This window comes from Onychomys torridus, chromosome 9 (assembly GCF_903995425.1).
Source record: "Onychomys torridus chromosome 9, mOncTor1.1, whole genome shotgun sequence".
NCBI lineage: Eukaryota > Metazoa > Chordata > Mammalia > Rodentia > Cricetidae > Onychomys > Onychomys torridus.
The window spans coordinates 35,308,461-35,329,583 of NC_050451.1; the positions used below are offsets into that span (position 1 = coordinate 35,308,461).

Consider the following 21,123-nt stretch of genomic DNA (forward strand, 5'->3'; position numbering starts at 1 on the left):
GGAGAGCGGGCAGGAGTTAGTGGCCTACAGGAGACAGTGACTGAGAGTTTGGGGAAAGAAAAGGCCGGCTCTCGATTTCCGACTTCACTCTGGTTGGCGACAAATTGAAATATGACACTGGGGTTGTATGTTATCTGTGCATCACTCCAACTAGTCCGAGAGATCTCCTGCAGGGACCTTTCTTTTCGGTCTTTGCTTTACCAGCGTTCAAGGAGGAGTAATTAATTAATACGCTCAAAATGTTAAGCAGCAACTCTGCCAATGAGAGCTATAGCCGATCGCAGACAGCCTACAGGTACCGTTTCTTGATAGTCTGTTTTTCAATTTTAGTTTTGCCTCCTGTGACAAGAAAAGGAGTTAACCCCAAGAAGCGCGGCTCCAGACTCGCTTTCGCTCCATTGTACAACTAGGAAGCTGACAATAAAGTTTATTTGAGCGTCGACGTGCCCGACGTGGCCCCGCCTCCTCAGCAGCAGCGCTGATTGGTAAGCGCTCGCCGGCCTCGGGCGTTCCTAAGCCGCGATTGGCGCCGGCTGCCGCCCGTCCGGAGCGTCGGGCGCCGCCCCGCCCTCTCGCCGCGTCGCCGGTGCCTGCGCCGCCCGCCTCACCTCTCTTCTCCTGTCCCGGCGGAGGCCCGGGCGGCCAGCGCGAGCAGCGGCCACCATGTTCCGTCGCAAGCTCACGGCCCTGGACTACCACAACCCCGAAGGCTTCAACTGCAAAGGTGGGCGGCGGCCGCGGGGCCCGGAGACGGCGCCTCCCCAGTCCGCCCGGACCCGGACTCGGCGACCCGGCAGCCGCTACCCCGCCGCCGCCCGCCGCACGCTTCCCGGCGCCCCCGGGCGGCTCGGCGGGCACCTGCTGGGGCAGCGGGACGGGGGCGGGGACCGGGGAGGCCTTCGGGGCGCGCAAAGTTAGTGGCCGGCTGCCAGGGGGTGGGATAGTCCAGAAAAAGACACTTGGTTTTAAAGTCCTGCCGGCCAATGGGAGTCGGGGAGTGTGGCGGGGACCAGGGCCTCCTTCTGCTGTACAGGACGCACAGGTAGAAGGCAGTTTGTAAGCCGGGTAGCAGCGTTTGGTCTCCGGAAACGTATCAGGGTCTATCCTGGTGTTGTACTCGGCCTTTGACTCAAAGCTTGATGGGTGGTGGTAGATCCGAAATTGGGGTTTGAAGTCTCAGCTCTCTGACGTGTAAAATGAGGATCTTTCCCGAGTATTTTGGGAGAATTCCCAGGAAGCAAATGCATCCTGGTAACAGTACACTTTGTACTAACTTTCAGTTTTAAATATTTGCGTTCAGGGTGTTCTACTCGTTTATTTCTTGTTTATTTTACACTATTGACTTGCTTCTGAGCGTTTACCTGTCCAAAACCACTTACACTCCGAAGGAACCAATGTACACTGTTTCATGCATGTTTAGTTCATTTAATACTCAAAATAACCCCATGCAATAAGTCCCATTATTCCCCTTGTCTTCTATCTGAAGAATCTGAAGCTTAGAAAGTGTACCCAGTTTTCTGAGGGCCACCCAGAGTTTGAGTACATTGCAGTGACTGTGGTTCCAGAGTCTGACCTTTGAACTGCTGCTTATGTCTCTTGAGGGGTGAACTGACCTTGAGGGGTCAGTTCACTTAATGTTCGCAGGCAGGAAAGTCGCCGAGGATCACTAGGTCTAGCGTCTTGATGTGTGATGTTTTTGTTGCAGATGAAACCGAATTTAGAAACTTTATTGTTTGGCTTGAAGACCAGAAAATCAGACACTACAAGATTGAAGACAGAGGTAACTTGAGAAACATCCACAGCAGTGATTGGCCCAAGTTCTTTGAAAAGGTAATGAATCAGGAAGTAAGAGGAAGCATGGCGTTGAGTTGAAAGTTTCTGTGTTCTTTTAAGATATCATAGTGATCAGTATAAGTAAAACGAATTCCATGGATTTCAAATTTCACTCTTTTGATTTTTGGGGGTGAGGTGGGTTTCAGACAGGGATTCTCTGTGTAGTTTTGGTGCCTGTCCTGGATCTTGCTGTGTAGACCAGGCTGGCCTCGAACTCACAGAGATCCGCCTGCCTCTGCCTCCCGAGTGCTGGGATTAAAGGTGAACACCACCACCGCCGGGCCACTCTTTTGATTTTTAAAGCAAGTTATAGTATGTCCTCCCACCAAGCTTTCAGAATTGGTTTAAACATCATTTTCTCAATGGCACGACATCCCTTAATAGGGTTGTCTGCTCTAACTCTTACGTGTGTGTCCCTGTTTGTGCATTTGCTGGGTGTCCACAGACACTGGAAGAGTGCATCAGATCTCCTGGAGCTGGAGATAGAGTAGACAGAAGCATGCAAGAGTAGAATTTTGAGTGCTTGTCTTAGCTATAAAGAGACACCATGACTGAGACAACTTATAAAAGAAAGCATTTATTTGGGGGCTTGCCTATAGTTTCAGAGGATGAGTCCATGGCTGTCATACAGGGAACATGGCAGAGGCAGTCAGGCTTGACACTGGAGCAGTAGCTGAGAGCTCACATCCTTCTCCTCAAGTAGGAGACAGACAACTACCTGGGAATTGTGGGGTAGGGTGGCTTTTGAAACCTTAAAGCCCACCCCCAGTGACACACCACCTCCAACAAGATCGCCCAATCCCTCTAGTCCTTCCCAAACAGTTCCACCAGCTGTGGACCAAGCATTCAAATATATGAGCCTGTGAAGCCCGTTCTCATTCAAACACCACAGTACTCTTATTAAAAGATGTAATTGGTCATCATCCCCGTTAGTATAGTGGTGAGTATCCCTTCCTATCACGTGGGAGACCAGGGTTCGATTCCCGGACAAGACTATCCTTTTGGCTGGGTGGTGGTGGTGCACACCTTTAGTCCCGGCACTCGGGAGGCAGAGGCAGGTGGATCTCTGTGAGTTCGAGGCCAGCCTGGTCTACAGAGCAAATTCCAAGACAGACTCCAAAGCTACACAGAGAAACTCTGTTTGGGGGGCGGGGGGAGACAACCCAAAAACAAAGAATGTAGTTGACATGCCTGAAAACTTGAAACTGACATGTTAATTCTTACAGCTAATGTACAGATAGATGTCCTTGTATTTGATAGAAATGGTTCTGAAAAGCTCTGTGTGGATATTTTTGTGACTAGAATTAGGTTTCCTATTGATTTATTTTAATTTTGCTATATTTTTCAGAAAGAATTGTTTTCAAAACTTGATAAAAATTACATGATTATAACATCAGTGAATGGGAATGACGGTGGCACCTTCCCCTCCTACTCTTGTTCTTGAGTGGTGTGCCTGAGACGCCTGTCCCCACTAGCGTTTACCATAACAAGGCCGACATGCTCATGGCCACTGTCACTCCTGCTGGTTTATTTTTGTTTACCCTTCAACTTTCTTCAGTTTTCAGTGGCTTTTTAAGATTTTGAAGTACGAGGCTGGTGTTTTCCATTTGTTCACTTGATCTCTGTGGCTGTTCCTTCACGTAAAAGGTACAGATGATGGAAAGTATGCAGAACTTAAAGACAACTGCTCGTATGAAAGACCCAGACTAAGACTAAGATAAATCATAAGTCACCCAAATGCTCTCAGGAATGTCATTGTTAAGACATATTTGAAAACATCGAGTCGGTGATAACCTCTAGATTTTAAGTTGTAAATTGTATTTTTAAAATACTTTAGTATTGACAAGTTCTTTGTTGTTGTTTTATTTTATTTTATTTATTTATTTATTTTGGTTTTTCAAGACATGGTTTTTCTGTGTAATAGCCCCAGCTGTCCTGGAACTCTCTTTTATACCAGACTAGCTTCGAACTCAGAGAGAAAAGCCTGCCTCTGCCTCCCTAGTGCTGGGATCAAAGGTGTGCGCCACCACACCCAGCTCTGACAAGTGTTTTTTGATCATGGCCAAATCTTATGAATGAGACTTATTTGGTTTATTAAAGGAATAAAATCTTTGTTTAGAAATGAATTGTGACTAAAAATTATCCATTCATAAGTTATCCCTGAAGTTTTGACTGAAAACTCTGTTGCTAGGATGGACTTTCAGCTCCTAAGAGACTGAAGGGTCCTTTGGTTTGCCCTAAGCACTTGGTGGTAGCTAACATGTGTTCCATGGCTTGCTCTGTTAAGCATTTGTATAGACATTTATATATGAAAGCTAAAGTTCCAATAACTGACTGAATTGTCTGCCCTTCTTGTAAAGGACTTTATGATTTTACCTAATTGCCCTAAGCACTGGGACCTGGAATCAAAGCTAAGGTTCTGGTCCCAGATCTAAGTTGTGTAGCTTAGATACTGGTGAATATCAGATTTCTCTAGACTGCAGGTTCCTCGTCCAGTGAGGTTATTCTTGAGTCCAGCTGCCCTTCCTGGGATCTCCCAATGCAAGCATTTTTTAAAAGGGGAGATTTCATTGTTTTCCTTAAAGTGGTACTCTTAAATGTTTTCTTCTCCTGAGCTGTATAATTATGACATAATTATGATATAATACTAATAGATGTGGCAATATACACTGTAATCCCAGGACCTGGGAGCTGGATGAGAGAGAATCAGGTTAGGAGTTCCAAGCCAGTCTGGGCTGCATAAGGCACTATCTCACAATATTAATAATACCGATGTAATAAGAAATGCTTAAAGATCTGCTGTTCTGTAGTTCTGTTGCTGTCTGATAATGAAATAGATGTTTTTGTTCTTCCCTTCACAGTATCTTAGAGATGTTAACTGTCCTTTCAAGATTCAGGAGCGGCAAGAAGCAATTGACTGGCTTCTTGGCTTGGCTGTTAGACTTGAATATGGAGATAATGGTATGTTTTGTGGGGAACGTGAGTGTGGGTGTGGGCTGGCGGGGCTTTTAAAAAGATTTTTATTTTTAGTTGTATGTCTATCTAAGCATACTTGGTGTCTTTGGAGGCCAGAAAAGGAAATCAGAGTTCCTGGAACTAGAGTTTTGAGCAGCTTTGAGCTGCCATTGGGTGCTGGGACTCAAACCCAGGTCCTCGGCCAGTGCTCTTACCTGCTGAGCCACCTCTCCAGCCGTGTCTAATAAGCTCTTTTTTAAAAAAGATTTATTTATTTATTATATACACAGAAGAGAGCACCAGATCTCATTACAGATAGATGTGAGCCACCATGTGGGTGCTGGGAATTGAACGCAGGGCCTCTGGAAGAGCAGTCAGTGCTCTTAACCTCTGAGCCGTCTCTCCAGGCCCCCAGCCATGGTTAGTTTGGTGCTGTGGGTAGTTTAATATGAGAAAGAAGGTTGTGGAAATACTTCTTTGTTTGGTATTTTACTTTTGGTTTATTTTTATCATAGGAAGTGGAATGTGCTTTACTGTTGGTTTGCTTACATTTTTCTTTTAGAATTTAGAAATTGATTCCTGAAAAGGGTTAATTGAATACCTTAACAAAGAAGCATCACTGTGGTTAATTTGCCAACTTCCACAGTCTGCCCCTTAGCCAGCCTCAGAACCCACGGGGTTTGGAGTACTGGCTGCCGAAAGGGTCCTCTTGTTTGCCTAAACTGCTTGGCAGTAGCAACACACATGTTCCATGGCTCGCTCTGTTAAGCATTTCACAGGAGAAAAGCATTCTCGTGTCTAGTATGTGGTGTAAATATGCATGGGCCAGCAGCCTGTCTGTACTGTGCTAGGTGTGCTGTATCTGCATTGCTCTATTGCTGGAAGCTTTGAGTACTAGAGCAGGTGTAAAGCACCACCTCTCCTTACACTCTTTGTCGTTCATTATTTCATTGCTTCACTTCCGTCCTTTAGTTTGCGCTTCCTTCACGGCACCGTCATTTTCCGTTCCGCGGTAGTTGGCTTTGAAGCCTGTCTGGTGTTCAGCTTCCCCCCCCTGTCGTCACCTCTGCTCCTGCTGCTGTTGCCCAGCTTTAGCTTCTTGTCGCGTTCTTCTGATTTTGATCGTGGTAACTGGTGTCCCAATGGTTCTGCCTTCTGTTCCCAGCTGCACGGTTCACCGACTAACTTTCTGGAATGTGTTTAGAATGCAGCTAGCTTCCTTCTACAGACGGCTCTGGTTACACCTTCTCAAGCATTATCACTTTACCGTTCTCACGAAAAAGCCTTTCAGTTTGACTTGAAAATACAAACCACCCCGTGGCTTCTTTCATTGTGGAATAAATGAGACTATAAGCCTTGTGACCTCCGTCTTGTTAATGGTTAGAGCCTTTAGAGGGTTTTTCCCATTTCCTTCTCTGGGACGGTAGCAGCTGTGTGGGAGGTTTCCCAGTGGCTGTACCCAGCAGGACTGCCTAAGAGGTTGATTGGACCACGGGCCTGGGACCAGGTATTTGTAAGGGTCTGCACTTGACTGTGAGTAGCAGTCTTTTACTCCACCCCCCGCATTGTTATACATAGACTTTTGGGGTAAAGTTCTGGGCCGGTGGGTAAGGATCCAGGCCCACCCGAGTCTATCTTGTATTTTCTCTCTGTTTCTTTACTTTCTCTTTCTAACTAAGCCTCTTGTCCCTCATTCCTCAAGAGTCCCTGGGGTAAATAATGACCCACAGGAGGTCATTTGCAGTAGAGTATCCTAGGGTCCTGGACCTTATCAGAGCTGATCTTTGCTTCCAGATGGATTCTTATCCATCCTCCTTGCCTTTTCTCATTGCATTTGTTCTATTTTATACTTGCCTTCAGTGTTGGTGGCTGGTGCTGTATCCCCGCCACTGATTATGCACTCCTTTCTCAAATAGTGTGGTCTCAATAAAAGCTCGTGTATGAAATACGATATTTTTATATTGGAAAAAGGAAGGACGCCAAAAGATAAATAATATCAACAGGCTTTGTTTAATCTTCAGTTTCAGCATTGCAGGAGCAAAGACCCCAACCTGGCTAAGGCAGCAATGCAGGCTTTCATCAGCAGGAGGCGCTGGTGTTCTTGACTTTAAACAACTTACATTCGATGAAATCATTGCAATTTTTTTATGTGCCCTGCTATTATTAAAAACCTTTTCGATCACATGCCAATCAGAGTGACTAAAATCTGATTTAAAGTTTAGATTATTAGGAAAATTATAACATTACAAAGAGTTTTCTTATACCAGGATCTGAGAAGCCATTTTTGGCTGAAGTTTCTTTGTTACTTCTTTTAAATATTTTTGAAGTAAAAAGAAAATGCCTTCAGAATTTTTAATTTCCATGACATGTTTTAAATTTGTGTATGATACTACATTTTACATGGTTTTGATTTTTGGGTTGAAAGCAGTATTTTAGGTATTGGGAAGATCTTGGGGAAAACTTTTTTACTTTCTACCTAATGTTCGTTTTTTAAAACTTGAGCCAGGCAGTGGTGGTGCACACCTTTGATCCCAGCACTCGGGAGGCAGAGGCAGGCAGAGGCAGGCAGATCTCTTGTGAGTCCGAGACTAGCCTGGGCTACAGAGTGAGTTATAGGAAAGGCACAAAGCTACACAGAGAAACCCTGTCTCAAAAAACCAAAACAAAAAACAAACAAACAAAAAACCCTTGAGATAGGTTTTTGCCAAGTTGCCCACAGTGTTGCTGAATTTGATTTGTAGTTCAGGCAGGCCTGAAACTTTTGACCCTCCTACTTGTCCTCTGTAACTGGGGACGTGGGTATATTGCCACCTTTCCCTGCTTCTGTTTAATTTTAGGTAACGTGTGTGTGTGTGTGTGTGTGTGTGTGTGTGTGTGTGTGTGTGTATGTATGTGTGTCTCCGTTCTTCTATCCCAATTTAAGAGCAAGGTATAAAAGACTTTATTTCCTAAACTTTAGATGTTGAAATATATTTAGGGAAGTTTATTCCTATAATTCATGTGTTTGGGAGGTAGAGGCAGGAAGGTCAGAGTTCACGGCCAGCCCTTATCTCAGAAACATTAATGGGAAGAAACTTGTGTCAGGTGTCCCAGTAAGCAAGACTTCAGCTTAATCAAAAAGTTACTTACCTTTTTTAACTTTTTTGTATGTAGCAAAGTATAATTTTGAGTGGATGTCATAATGGCTTAGCTAAATTCAGTAAATAATATTTATTTTAACATTAAGTTGCAATTATTTTGTCTTAAGTTGCCTGTTTTTTATAGCTGAAAAATACAAGGACTTAGTACCTGATAGCAGGAAAAACCCTGACAACGCAGCTAAAAACGCAGAGCCGTTGATCAACCTGGATGGTGAGTATGTGATCCGGGTGACAGTCAGGTTTGTAAGTGCTTTCTACTTGTAGAGTGCAGGCTGGGGTCCCTCAGTGAGTGCTTGGCACGGGGCACTAACTGCCTTCCCGCCCACAGTGTGCTCTCTCCACACCCCCACCACTGAGGATTCGAATGTTAAAATGAGGGAATTGGGGTCTTGATTTCTTATTCATAGTACCAGTCATCGGTCACCTTCCTAACCCAGTGACAGGTGACAAAATGTTTCATTATTTCAAGTCCCACATGCACTTTAGTAATTCCCTTTTAAAGGCTGAAGATTATAAAAATTACCTAGAGTGTGGTGTGTTAAATATGCTTTCATCGACTGAGTCACTGGGACCCGAAGTACAAGTTAGTCTTGAGAGTGAATGAGCTGCTTGTACACTCCAGAGCTGCGTGCACAGAAAAGCATTGGGAAACTATAAAATTAATAGCTTTGGGAAGAGTTAAGTGTCTGTAATGGGCGCTGCAGCCCACTCCAGGGCAGACTCAACGTTAAATTAGTCATTTATGAACTGGCTTGATGGGGCTGGCGAGATTGCTAAGGAGACCTCGCACTCGTTCCCTGACTGTTGATGTGGAACACGGCTTCGTGGCTTTCCTCGAAAGCAGCAGAAAGACTGGAGATGAGTCAGTCCAGAAAGCTGGTACTTTTGTAACCTCGTGTGTTCAGATAAGTAATTAGGATGTTTGCAGAGCTGTAAGGTTTTTGCTTATTCACTTTAAATCTTTTACAGTAAATAATCCGGATTTTAAGGCTGGTGTCATGGCGCTGGCTAACCTCCTTCAGATTCAGCGTCATGATGATTACTTGGTAATGCTTAAGGTAAGCTGCCCATTTTATTCTTGACAGACAGAAACTGCATATGTAGAAGAATCTCCACTTTTCCATATGCTATTTATTTATTTTTAAAGATTTATTTATTACTTATTACTATTTATTTTTAACCTGTTTATGATGGGCTGATAAATAGAAATTCAGAAGAATGTGGGGCCTAGAGCACACATCGTTATTTTACCTATTTCACATTACCCAGCAATAAGCTGGTATCCAAGCATTAACTATGTGCACACAAATGTGTTTTGTCTTTGCAGAAATAAAATTTCACTTAATCCTATTAACAGTCATGCTGAGAAATACTTTTTAAAAAAAGCAAGAAAACAAAAACTGAGGCTGTGGAGCTGGCTCAGCTGGTAGAGTGCTTAGTGCATAAGCCTAAGGACTGGATTTGGAACTCAACCCACGTGGAAAGACAGGCACGAAAACCTCTGCTGGGAAGGCTGAGACAGTGGATCCCTGTGGCATGCTGGCCAGTCAGCCTAGCCAAATCAGTGTGAGCCATCTCACATGGATCATTGCCTTAATTTTATTTTTGACAGATATATAAAAATTTAGGAGAGAAAGGCTAATCTGAACAAAGGTTGAGAGCAACTGGGAGACACCCATTGCCAGCCTTTAATCTCCACAGATGTTCATGCACACCCATATGCACAGGTACACACAAACATGTACACACTTGCACCTCACACCAAAAGAAACAAGTTTCATTAAGAAACCGAGACCTAGAAGAAGATAACAAACATCCAAGAGAGGTGGAGAGCCACCTCTGTTCAGTCAGATGAGAGTTGAGTGTGTTGTTGAGGAAGGGGAAATGCCACATCTGTAGGAAACAAATATGTCGTCTTCAGCATCTTTCCCTTCAGATAAACTGCAATTTATATCCCTCCATCAAGAAACAGCTACCTGAACATTTTTTGAGAAAGGAAAAAAATTCCATAAAATTTCTGCTGTGAACATGCAGTGGAGTGGGGCAGGAGGGTACAAGTAGTAGACTTAGAGACTTTGAGGACTGCTGTTGTAGGAAGTGAAAAGCTTTGAAAGTCACTATAAAGCTCTTCATAGTAAATTGAATAAACTTCCCTCTACCCAGGAGGGGTTATAATTTATCCTACTTATTAGAATTATGTGGGTTACATGGACAGTTTCAACAAGGAAAGTAGTGTTCTTAGCTTGATAGAATATTCATATTGAACCCGACTGGATTTTCTCAGCCCAGCTTGGATGCCAAAGACATCAAGTTGTTGTTAGTTAAAGTTAGCTGTTTGAAAGTTTTGTTCTCTGCTTAGTCCAGTGTGCAGATTTCTTTGGGACAGTCCCACAGTGGTCACATCAGCTTAAGTCATAAACTAAGGGACAGGAGAAACAGATAATGCAGTGTATTTGGGGCACTTTTGCCAAACTTTGAAAATCCCTAAGTACATATAGTAGCTGTAACAAAAGCTTAGTGAAGTCCTAGGTCTAGATACATCTTTGTTAGGCATTCCAGTAGTCATGATAATATAGAAGGTATCTTAGGTTTGCCAAGCATAAAAGTCAGCATATTAAGGGCTGATGTAGTTCAGTGGTGGAGTGCTTGCTTGGGGTAGCTGTAAGTTTTCCTGTGTCCCACCTGGTCTGCAGCCACTCAGACCCAAGTAAACACACAGAAGCTTATTTAATGAAAACTGCTCGGCCATTAGCTCAGGCTAACTACTGACTAGCTCTTACACTTAAACTCAGCCCATTCCTGTTAATCTATATGTCACCCCATGTTCCGTGGCTTTTCCTGTGTGCCATTACATGCTGCTCCCTGGATAGCAGGCTGGTGTCTCCTGACTCAGCCTTCCTCTTCTCAGAATTCTCCTTGTCTGCTTTTTCATCCTCCTATACTTCTGCCTGGCTACTGGCTAATCAGTGTTATTAAACCAGTGTACAAAAGCATCGTCCCACAGCCGCTTGGTGCATTAGAGCTTGGGTCCAGCATTGGGGTGGGGTGGGCTTGTGTATTAGTGCTCTGGTAAATAGTAAGTCTGGTGTTTTGGGGTTTCCTAGGCAATTCGCATTTTGGTTCAGGAGCGTCTAACACAGGATGCAGTTGCTAAAGCAAATCAAACAAAAGAGGTACGTGTGTTTCTAAGATTCTAAATCAGCTCATGGAAATCCTGCTGGTATTGCGAGCATTCAAACTTACTGTTTTCTTAAGAGAACACTTTCTGGTCCAGGCATGGTGGCACACACCTTTAATCCTAGCATATGGGAGGCAGAGGCAAGCAGATCTCTGAGTTTGAGGCCAGCCTAGTGATTCATTCTGTTGGAATAGGAGGAAGGATAGCTGACTTATGTGTGAATTGAATTCAGCTCTTAAGCAAATTCAGTGTATTCAGTGACTGAGGTTCAGACAGGTGAGCAGGGAATTGCATGTCTGTCCACATTCCACATTCTAGAGAACCTCAGTCATCCATTCACGGTCTGCAAAGGGAGGCATATGCCCAGTGGAAGAGGGATTTAGACTTGTGAAATGTATTGGATTGTTTTGATGCATGGTAGGAAAGGCAGGACACTACTGTCCTGTTAAGTCTAGATCCCATCCTCACACTTGAGTCTTTGTAATTTATCTCATTTTTGCAGTATGCCATGACCACCTCCTCCTTGAAGAATGCTACTGGATTTTGTTTTGTTGTTTTGGTTTTCAAGACAGGATTTCTCTGTGTAGCTTTGTGCCTCCTGTAACTTACTCTGTAACCCAGGCTGGCTTCGAACTCACAGGGATCCGCCTGGCTCTGCCTCCTGAGTGCTGGGATTAAAGGTGTGCGCTACCACCACCCAGCTGCTACTGGAATATTTTTAACTATACCGCCAATTCAATCCCTGATAATGCCAGGTGTGGAGGTTTATTTATTTAATCAGCCTGGACTGCATAGGGAGACCCTCTTTCAAAGAAAGGAAACAAGAAAAATGAAATCTCCCCACAGCTACAATGCAGAGAGTGTTCTTGGGTAAGGAGTAGCAGCTGCAGTTCCAATAATGGTCCCTTCTTACTACACAGACACCAGAGAGTGCTCTGTGCCTGCCCCAACCCCATTCCCTCTCTCCAGTCCTCCAATGCCCTTTGTCCTCTGACCCCTTTAGCCAAGTCCTGCAGTGGTGAAGGGCAGGCAGTGGAGGCGCTTCTGAAAGACACTCAGCTTTCTACTAAACGGTCTTACTAGCTTAATTATGTATTAATCAGCCACTGGAATCTGGATCAAAGATCACTTATTTCACCCACACTGTAGAACAAGCAGCAGATTGTTCTGGTTTAATAGTCATTCATTCACCAAAATGATGTCTTTGGTTTGGAGGCAATGTGAAATGATGTTGAGCCAGAACTCTCCCTCTGTTGCAAAGGAGAATCTGTCTTCATCTTCAGCAATACAGTTTGTAACTTCAGATTACATTCCTGACTAATATTTGAGGGCTATGTTGATTTCAGGGGTAGCTGTTCCCTGGTGGTCTGTGGCAGGCCAGATGATACACAGAGCCACTCAGGACAAGTCTACTCACTTTGTTCTGATTCCCATTCATTATGTAAGTTATTAGCCCTGGTAAAGCAGATGGAGTCTAGGTGGAGTAGATTAGGTAGAAATTTAGCAGTAACTAAATACTGCTAATGACTTGGGATACTTTTTATCAGCAGGAAGCCTAGACTTCCTGCCCTTATTCTTATAAAGTTATTGTAGTTTGGTATCATCATCCCTGAAATATCTAGGTGTAGGTGCTGATGAGTGAGATAATTAAGCCATTTGACTAAGATGATATTAAAGTAACTCCTTACAATAAAACATTAAACACATATATCTGTTAAACAAGCTGACTGAAGACAATTGTATGTTTTAGATACATTTGTATACTTTGTAGTGTCATCTGTAATTAATTTGCAGGGCACTTGCTTAGCTCAGTCCTCCTTCCTGAGCAGCACTAAGTACCTTTGCAGAAAGGACTCTTAGAGGCCTGTTAAAGAGGTTGGGTGGGCTTGAAGAGCACTCTTTCCTTGGTGCTGTAACAGGGAAAGCCTGTTCTTCACAGGTAACTTGTACAGTCCCTACACCGAATAACCAGGCGTTCTTTAGTTTCAAATGAGAAAAGTGACTCTTAACTAAACAGTCTTGTTTTGTCATTTTCTTAAAGGGCTTACCTGTTGCTTTAGACAAACATATTCTTGGCTTTGACACAGGAGGTAAGTTATTTTGCTTTAAGTCAAGCTATTTTGAGGGACTTGGCATTGTTCTGAGGTATAAGCGGGTAGCTGGAAGCACAGAAACCATAAAGGGGGAGGGAGGGAGAGAGGTGGATGTAGTGTTCTTGTCTCACAACAGATGCAGTTCTTAATGAAGCCGCTCAGATCCTGCGGTTGCTGCACATAGAGGAGCTCAGAGAGCTACAGACGAAGATTAACGAGGCCATAGTGGCCGTTCAGGCCATCATCGCTGATCCAAAGACAGATCACAGACTGGGGAAGGTTGGAAGATGAGCACGTCAGGACTTCAGCTTCTTGCCTGCTTAGTGTGATGGAAACCGTCTACGCTGGCATGTGTTCAGAAATCAAATGTCACATTTTCAAGGGAGGAATCCCAGGAGATTGGCCGTGTTCTAGAGATTACCACCATGGCTTTTTTCTTTAATAAAGTTGGGAAAGTAAAAGTCTTTTGTTTTGCTTTGTTTTGAAGTAATGTATCCTGTTTCTATAATTACTGTGCATCCTCCTTTAGGTTAGAGATTCATCGCAACCCATAACTTGGTCGAGGAGACAATACAGATCTTTAGACCACAAGAAAGCTGTAAAATATTTTATTGGCGTTACATAGAAAATTTAAGAACTGCTACATCTTTGGTATTTTACATGGAATACTTCTGAGGGATGCTTCTGTAGAGGCACTTAGGGGATCATTCTAGCACCTTGAATATAAATAAAGTCTGAGGACTGACTTTTGCTGGGAAGTATAAATAGGCTGGGTCATCCCCGTGACCAGCATAATCTTCTCTGTTATAGGGTTCTCAGTGGGCTTTAGGAATACATTTTCATAACCAGTCATGTGTCTTACTTTTCCTAATCAGGTAGATTCCATGGCAAAAACCAGATTTAGTGTCTTAAAACTCTTATTTGGTTCTTTGTTGAATGAATTTGGTCTTTTAAATAGTGTTTACAAAAAGTTGCTTTAATAAGCAATGATTAAAATTCTATTTTAAACTTCTGATAACCTTTGTTTTTAAAAATACAGTAGTAATGATTGAGGTATACACTTCACAAACTAGACTTCGTCTCGCTGCACTGGAAATGCTCATCTTGTGTGCCCAGAGCTCATAGCGCCCAATTCCAATTTCACTGCCTTTGTAGTAAATGTTCTTAGGTCAAGGTTCTTGTAAACTTGAAATCTTCCTATACGTTTTATGTTCATTTTCTTCCTGTGAGGGAGGAGGGGACAGCAGCAGATATTTCATTAGTTAAACCACACAGGAAGGAAAGCAGCTAACGCCACAGCCCTTCTCCTGGGCGTCATGTCGTGCACTGACGGACTGACCTGTTGGACAGTAGGGGTAGACTGCAGTGATCCCGTAGAGGTGAGACCGCTGTTCAGGGAGATACTCATCGGTGAACTGGCCACTGTCTTTATTCACTGATATGACACCGTCCCTAGGGAGAGGAGAGGCACTCACGGACAGCCAGGCACAAGGTAGTTCCAGGATGACAGTTTGGTGGCAGTTTTCCTTACACATTAAACAAACCCCCAGCTAAAAGAGTTTTGATTCCATTTGTCTAACACCAGTGATTCTGGACAAAGCTCCTGCACCGGGATCACCTGGGAACTTGGAGGAAGTGCAAGACTCTTTTTTCCTCCGTGGCCCTCGTAAGTCAAAACCCTGGGGCACCAAGCAGAATGTATCTTATTTAACATTTTGTAGCCATAAGAGCTAGTGGCTACATCATTTCCCAATTTTGGCTATGTCCCGGGGGTCTAAAGTATGGCACTTAGATCTCATGTGAAAATCAGGAGAAGAAAAGGCCTCAGACATGGCATCTCTGTTTTGTTTTAAAATCTAAGCTCAGAGCCAAACTATTTTTCAGTCTTTAAGGTAGACAGTTGATGTTATTTTTCTTTTTTTTTTTTTTTTTTTGGTTTTTTGAGACAAGGTTTCTCTGTGTAACAGTCCTGGCTGGCCTGGAACTCACTCTGGACCACGCTGGTCTCAGACTCAGAGATCCACCTTCTCTGCCTCCCAAGTGCTGGGATTAAAGGCGTGTGCCACCACGCCCAGCTTGTTGATGTGACTTTTTAAAAAGTAAAATTTAAACTTTATATCACTTAAAAGTGCTCATTCTCGGGGTTGGGATTTAGCTCAGTGGTAGAGCACTTAGCAAGCACAAGGCCCTGGGTTCGATCCTCAGCTCCAAAAAAAAAAGTACTCATTCTTTATTTTTAAGCAGTATATCACCAAGTGTCTTCAACTTACGTGCTGCCCAAAGCAACACCAGTTAACTAACTTCAGGGTGAGGGGAAAGATGACTTCAGAGACAACCCTGGACAGACAGACAGACAGCCAAACAGGGCTTCCTAACTAGTCGTTGGCCGGTAAAACAGCGTGCTCCCCAGAACCCGCTGCCCCTGTGGGCTGCTCCAGAGTGGGGCTCACCTCCGCCAATCTGTGTGGTAGAAGTGATCTGCGTAGCTGATGATGCTGAAGGGGTAATTGAGATGGCTCTGGACGACCCGGCGTCCGGTCCCGTCAGGTAGTGCACACTCCAGTTTCTTGGTTCCTTTTAAGATATCCAAGGGTGAGAGTGAGGTGCCAGTGAGGTCTTCAAGGGGAATAGAGGCAGAATTTAAAAATGGGGCGTCTTATTCCCACCACAGTCCACAGTAGCAGCTATAAACCTTGCCGCTTGACTCCTCTCCACCTGGTGTAGCAGAACTCTAGCTATGAGTAGATATTCAAACTTAAATCCTTTTATGGAAGGAACAATGTTATCTGTCGAAATCTTGCAGTTTCTTCCCAAGGGGGAGCAAAGATCAGCATTTTTATAATTTTAAGCCTACGTTTATAAGTTGAAAACATCTACATATAAGAGAACGAGCATAGTAGTGGTTTTTGTTTTTGTTTTTGTCTTTCGAGACAGGATTTCTCTGTAGCTTTGCACCTTTCCTGGAACTCACTTTGTAGACCAGGCTGGCCTCGAACTCACAGAGGTCCACCTGCCTCTGCTTCCCAAGTGCTAGGATTAAAGGCATGTGCCACCAACGCCCGGCTGGTAGTGGGCATTTTTACACTTTGAATTTTTGAGGAAAAAAAAAAAGAATTCAAGAATTTTCATGTTCCAGATTTCTTAAGATGTCTAAATTCCATATACTTTTAAAAAACACAACGTTCAGATAACTGGATTTTAAAATCACCCAGCTGCATGTTCAGTAAACTCAAGAACTTTCTTTAGTAGAATAAGGTATACAGTGTCTTCGATTTTTTCTAGTAATGCACAGTAAACCACAAATAGATAACCCTGGTGTTAATGCATTCCTGAAGGAGGCTGTTCTCACAGCACTTGGCAAAGGATTATAACACACAAAGTGATAAAATCTTAAGAGTTAAGCTATAAGAATGGCCCAGAAGGTAGACCAACCAACCTCAGTTCGTCCAAGTGTCAACAGCAACTAATACTTCTTCAAACTTAGTTTTCCAACGGTTCACGGCAGGGGCAGGGGCAGGGGGCAGGAGAGACATGCTGCAGTCAGGCTCCCCTTTGAACCCTAGATAACTCACTGTAAGAATCACTGCAAAGTGGGGATTAAGCTCAGTGGTAGAGTGCTTGCCTAGCAAGCGCAAGGCCCTGGGTTTGGTCCTCAAATTAAAAAAAAAAAGAATCACTGCAAAATGTTCTTTTAAAGCTTACAGATCTGCTAAGCATGCTCTGCACTGATAGAAATTTAACCCAACAGATCTAAAAGATGGGTGAACCCCCATAGCGCTCACACCGCTGTAAGGAAGACCATTGTTCTCCATGTCACCAGTATTACCTGCATCTGCCCAGCACAGCAGTTTGGAGAAGGGGTCAAAGGTTAACCCATTGGGTAACCCAATATCTTTATTGATCAGAATTTTCCTGTTTTCTCCATCTAAAGATGATGTTTCAATTTTAGGAGCTTCTCTATTCCAGTCTGTCCAGTACAAGTTGCTGTGGATAAATGTTAAATTAAGACTGTTATGAACAGGTTGTGCAGGGGTTGGTATAGCTTAGCCTGGACAAACCCCTAGACTAAAATCTCCAGTACCCCACCACACACACAAACCCCCCAAAAGGTCAGCCAAGCAGCTTAGGGTACGCAGCAGCCACACTGGGCACCACTGATTGCCACCTCCTGGTACTCACAGCCTTAATCTCCTTATCTGAGGTTGGTGTCTTGCTCCCGGTGAACAGTATGGTAGAATTCAGATTATCATTTCACTATTAGTTTTTTAAAACTGGCTTTTGTTAGGTGCCTTTTCTTGCTCCACAGGGGAAGCTAGATTCTATACTGCAAGCTACCCTATGAAGAGATCCATGTGCCCAACAGCTGGCAGAGGCATAAGTCTGCTAGTGGCCCACGTGGGAACTTACGAGAGGACTTTCTCAGCCAAGCCTTGATCATGGCAGCCTGGCCTGTACCTCGGCTGCAGCTTCTTGACATTACCAACACACTTGTGTAGCCCCACCCAGATTTTTATTTTTTTATTTATTTTTTTTTGGGGGGGGGTTTTCTAGACAGGGTTTCTCTGTGTAGCTTTGTACCTTTCCTGGAACTCACTTGGTAGCCCAGACTAGCCTGGAACTCACAGAGATCCGCCTGGCTCTGCCTCCCGAGTGCTGGGATTAAAGGCGTGCACCACCACCGCCCGACCCACCCAGATATTTTACAGTTAATAAATGTTGTCTTGGGCTGGCGAGGCCTTCTAACAAGTGCAACTGTGTGGGGAGTCATTAACTGTCTAGAGCCTTGCCTCTCAAGACACCTGATGGCAGTTACCCAGGAACCCTTAATTTGTTAAAATCTTGAACTGGATCTTGGACCTACAATCCAAAGAAATGTATTTGTTAGGGAAACTCTCATGGTAGGAATTATGGGAACTGTTATAAAGAATTGGGTGGGATTCAAGAACAGAGGAAGAGTTTCTTGGGAAAAATGCCCGAGTTAAAGGGGACCCTTCGTTGTCCTACACCTGGTTACCAGGACAGAGACACTGACCTAACACACAATATGTAGAGAACAGTATCTTGTTAAAATCTGCAAACAGAGCAGAGGTACTGAAACTTCCATGTATGTATAGATACTTGTCAGTTGAACCCAGAGAACCACAGCAAAGGGAGAGAAATGTGAGTCTCCTCTGCTGTGAATGTCCTCCTTATGGGCAGCAGTAAGAGCCAGAGATCCAAACAGTGAGCGGCATCACTGGAGATAACCAGCTAAGCCTCCAAGAAGCTATGAGGACTTGGATTTAGTTACATGTATGGCACTTACCCTGGGGTCAAGGCAGCTGCTTTTGACATTCTCCTCTAGAATCTAAATCCTGGAGCGTAATGACTGAACAAGGCACCATTGTTCAGTTCTTGCCCTTTCAGACTAAGCACCAAGGACTATCAAAAGGAGCCTAGGAGTTATTTAGTCCTGCAGATAAGGAGCCTTCGCGTGCAGGACTTAAAGTCCAAACCACCTTTGAGGCTTTCTTCCCTGCCTTAAAGGGCTTCTCTGTAATTGTTCGGTGGGCGCAGCATCTCACTAGTCCCAGGGACCCCTGCCCAGGCCTGTATGCTGCAGGTAACAGCCTTAGTAGCTGTCACAGAGAAGGAACATTTTTATCTGGAGTCTGCACACTCCCCATCCTGGAAGAAAAGCGCTGTTGTGGCTCTAACGAGGCTTTCTCGAGGTACTGCTGAAGGAAGCCATTTCCTTCTCCTGTGTACCCACCACTTCCCAAGGTCCTGGCCCGTGACCACCTGATCCAGGCAGTTCCCAGAGCCTGCACAACACATCACACCCCAAGCTAACACTCTCACTTGGGTGTCATCTTACTTCCTGCTTCATACAATGCAAGCTCCTTAAAAAACAAGACCGCACACCTTTAATCCCAGCATTTGGGAGGCAGAGGCGGGAGGATCTCGAGTTCAAGGCCAGCCTGGGCTACATGGTGAGTTCCATGACAGCCAGGACTGTTACACCAAGAAACCCTATCTGTGTAACAAAACCAAAAATAAAAAAAGAGCCTGCTTCTGCCTACAAAGATGCCTGATACCTAGCAGTGCCTTGACTCAACATATTCTCTGGTAAATTCGTGTATTTGAGTTTTTATTCTGGTCTGGACCTTCCCGTGCCATATATAATAACCAGAGGCTCCAAAACAGATCTCCAGATAAACTGGGAGAACAAAGGAAGCCAGCTCACCCTCGGATGGGATCCACAGTGATGGCTCGTGGATTCACCAGATCTGTGTGAAAGAGGACCTTCCGCTCCGAGCCATCCAGGCCTGCTCGCTCTATCTTATCCAGGCCACTGTCTGTCCAGTACATTGTTCGACGGACATGGTCAATGGCAAGTCCTTCCGGGCTTATCAGACCTGGAGATAAAGGCAGGACAGAGCATCTGTGTGAAAGGTGAACTTAGGAACCCTACCCAAACAGCTTACAGAACCCAAAGCAGAAAAGATCCTTTAAGTACCCAGAACCAAGGCTAACAGGAGTTCACCTCTGTTACCTTTCAACTGCATCTAGTCTGTACTAGACCTCACCACTCTGGTGGCCTCTCACAACCACGGTGGTAGTGACAGGCAATATAAAACTACCAGACCCTGAATTCTTTTTTTTTAAAGATTTACTTATTATGTATACAGTGTTCTGTCTGCACATATCTCTGCAGGCCAGAAGAAGGCACCAGATCTCATTACAGATAGTTGTGAGCCACCATGTGGTTGCTGGGAATTGAACTCAGGACCTTTGGAAGAGTAAACAGTGCTCTTAACCTCTGAGCCATCTCTCCAGCCCCTGCACCCTGAATTCTTAATGTGACCCACTTCTTTTGAGGGACAGTTTGTCTCATCCTAGAATCACCTTTCTGTTTCTCCAGGTATAAACGTGTTTGTTTACAGAGGGGCAAGGCCTGTACAGCTCAAAAGTAATTTGCACAGTGCTTAAACTTCCCCTTTAGAAAAAACAGGAGAGACCAGGATTAAACAGGCCAGTGACGTACAATAAGATGTACTGCCAAGTGTCCACGGAATGAAGCTGCTGACCTGAGGTTATGATGGTCTCGGGTTCTGCTCCTGCTTCCAAGCTGGCACGGCTGATGGTCCGCCCAGCCACATCTGTCCAGTAGACCATCCTCTCCTGGCAGTCATAGTCAATCCCCACAACGATGGAACCCTTCGAGAACCAATCATGGAGTCAGAAGAATTAGGATTCTTTGAATCCCCAATACTAACTAGTTCATGGCTCTACAGTGCTACTGCGAGCAAGCTTACTGTGGTGCTGCAGGGCTGTGGTGCCCAGTGGTTAGACAGGTAGGTAGTCACTCCTCCCTAAGGTCAAAGCCAGGCTCAGCCACATAACCTCTATGCTTTTGTCTCCTCCAACACTTCAAACAGTAGAACATTTATAAAGAATCCAAATGGCACCAACCATACCGCAAGGTCCTCCAGCACTATTACCACTGGCTGTAAAAACAGTCGGTCAGGAGGAAAATCAGCCCTTTCGCTGATGAGAGGATCATCTCCTCCAAGTAAGTCCTTAATACTTAATGGTGCAAAGAGATGAATGCTTCCAAGTGTTGTGGGCATTCTCAAAGAGTCTTTCTAAAACCCGACAACGCATGCCAACACAATTTCCCCTCCTGTGTGAATAGACTGAAATCCTCCCCTACCTGGGGAGCAAACATCCCTGCCTTTAACACAAGCATTCAGCTGGGTGGCATAGAAGAAAGCCTGTAATCTAACAGTTTGACAGCTGTGGTCACCCGGCCCTGGGCCAGTGTCCTCTCTCCCCTTCCTTCCTGCTGAGTCTTACTGAAAACCCCAAATCTGGGATGTTCCTGTTCGAGCTCCACACAGGACTGGCTTCTTTCCATTTCTAACCCAGACTCCTGCTGTGA

The 21,123-nt window shown here is 44.4% G+C and overlaps 2 protein-coding genes across 2 annotated transcripts in view; one reads left to right on the forward strand and one right to left on the reverse strand.

The window, feature by feature from the left end:
* The first annotated feature begins 550 nt into the window (after positions 1-550).
* On the forward strand, positions 551-13,662 carry Rtraf (RNA transcription, translation and transport factor). Its single transcript, XM_036199009.1, has 8 exons — positions 551-724; positions 1,706-1,830; positions 4,695-4,794; positions 8,053-8,139; positions 8,898-8,986; positions 11,033-11,101; positions 13,148-13,196; positions 13,336-13,662. The coding sequence occupies exons 1-8, from the start codon at positions 664-666 to the stop codon at positions 13,488-13,490; spliced, it is 735 nt and encodes a 244-aa protein (XP_036054902.1). The 5' UTR covers positions 551-663; the 3' UTR covers positions 13,491-13,662.
* Positions 13,663-13,791: 129 nt separating this feature from the next.
* Positions 13,792-21,123, reverse strand: part of Nid2 (nidogen 2) — a 60,799-nt gene continuing 53,467 nt past the window's right edge. The window contains exons 16-21 of the mRNA XM_036199007.1: positions 20,270-20,399; positions 19,426-19,597; positions 17,026-17,183; positions 15,650-15,773; positions 14,539-14,651; positions 13,792-14,422 (exon numbers count right to left, since the gene is read on the reverse strand). Of these exons, the coding sequence (XP_036054900.1) occupies positions 14,412-14,422; positions 14,539-14,651; positions 15,650-15,773; positions 17,026-17,183; positions 19,426-19,597; positions 20,270-20,399 (708 nt within the window). The 3' untranslated portion in view covers positions 13,792-14,411. The remainder of the gene's footprint in view (positions 14,423-14,538; positions 14,652-15,649; positions 15,774-17,025; positions 17,184-19,425; positions 19,598-20,269; positions 20,400-21,123) is intronic.

What these genes read in the sequence shown, in the direction of transcription:
- Rtraf (XM_036199009.1), top strand. Translation starts at nt 664, where the DNA reads ATGTTCCGTCGCAAGCTCACGGCCCTGGACTACCACAACCCCGAAGGC. An exon ending in AAGCAAATCAAACAAAAGAG is followed by an intron (nt 11,102 to 13,147) that starts GTACGTGTGTTT and finishes ATTTTCTTAAAG; the next exon opens with GGCTTACCTGTTGCTTTAGA. An exon ending in TCTTGGCTTTGACACAGGAG is followed by an intron (nt 13,197 to 13,335) that starts GTAAGTTATTTT and finishes GTCTCACAACAG; the next exon opens with ATGCAGTTCTTAATGAAGCC.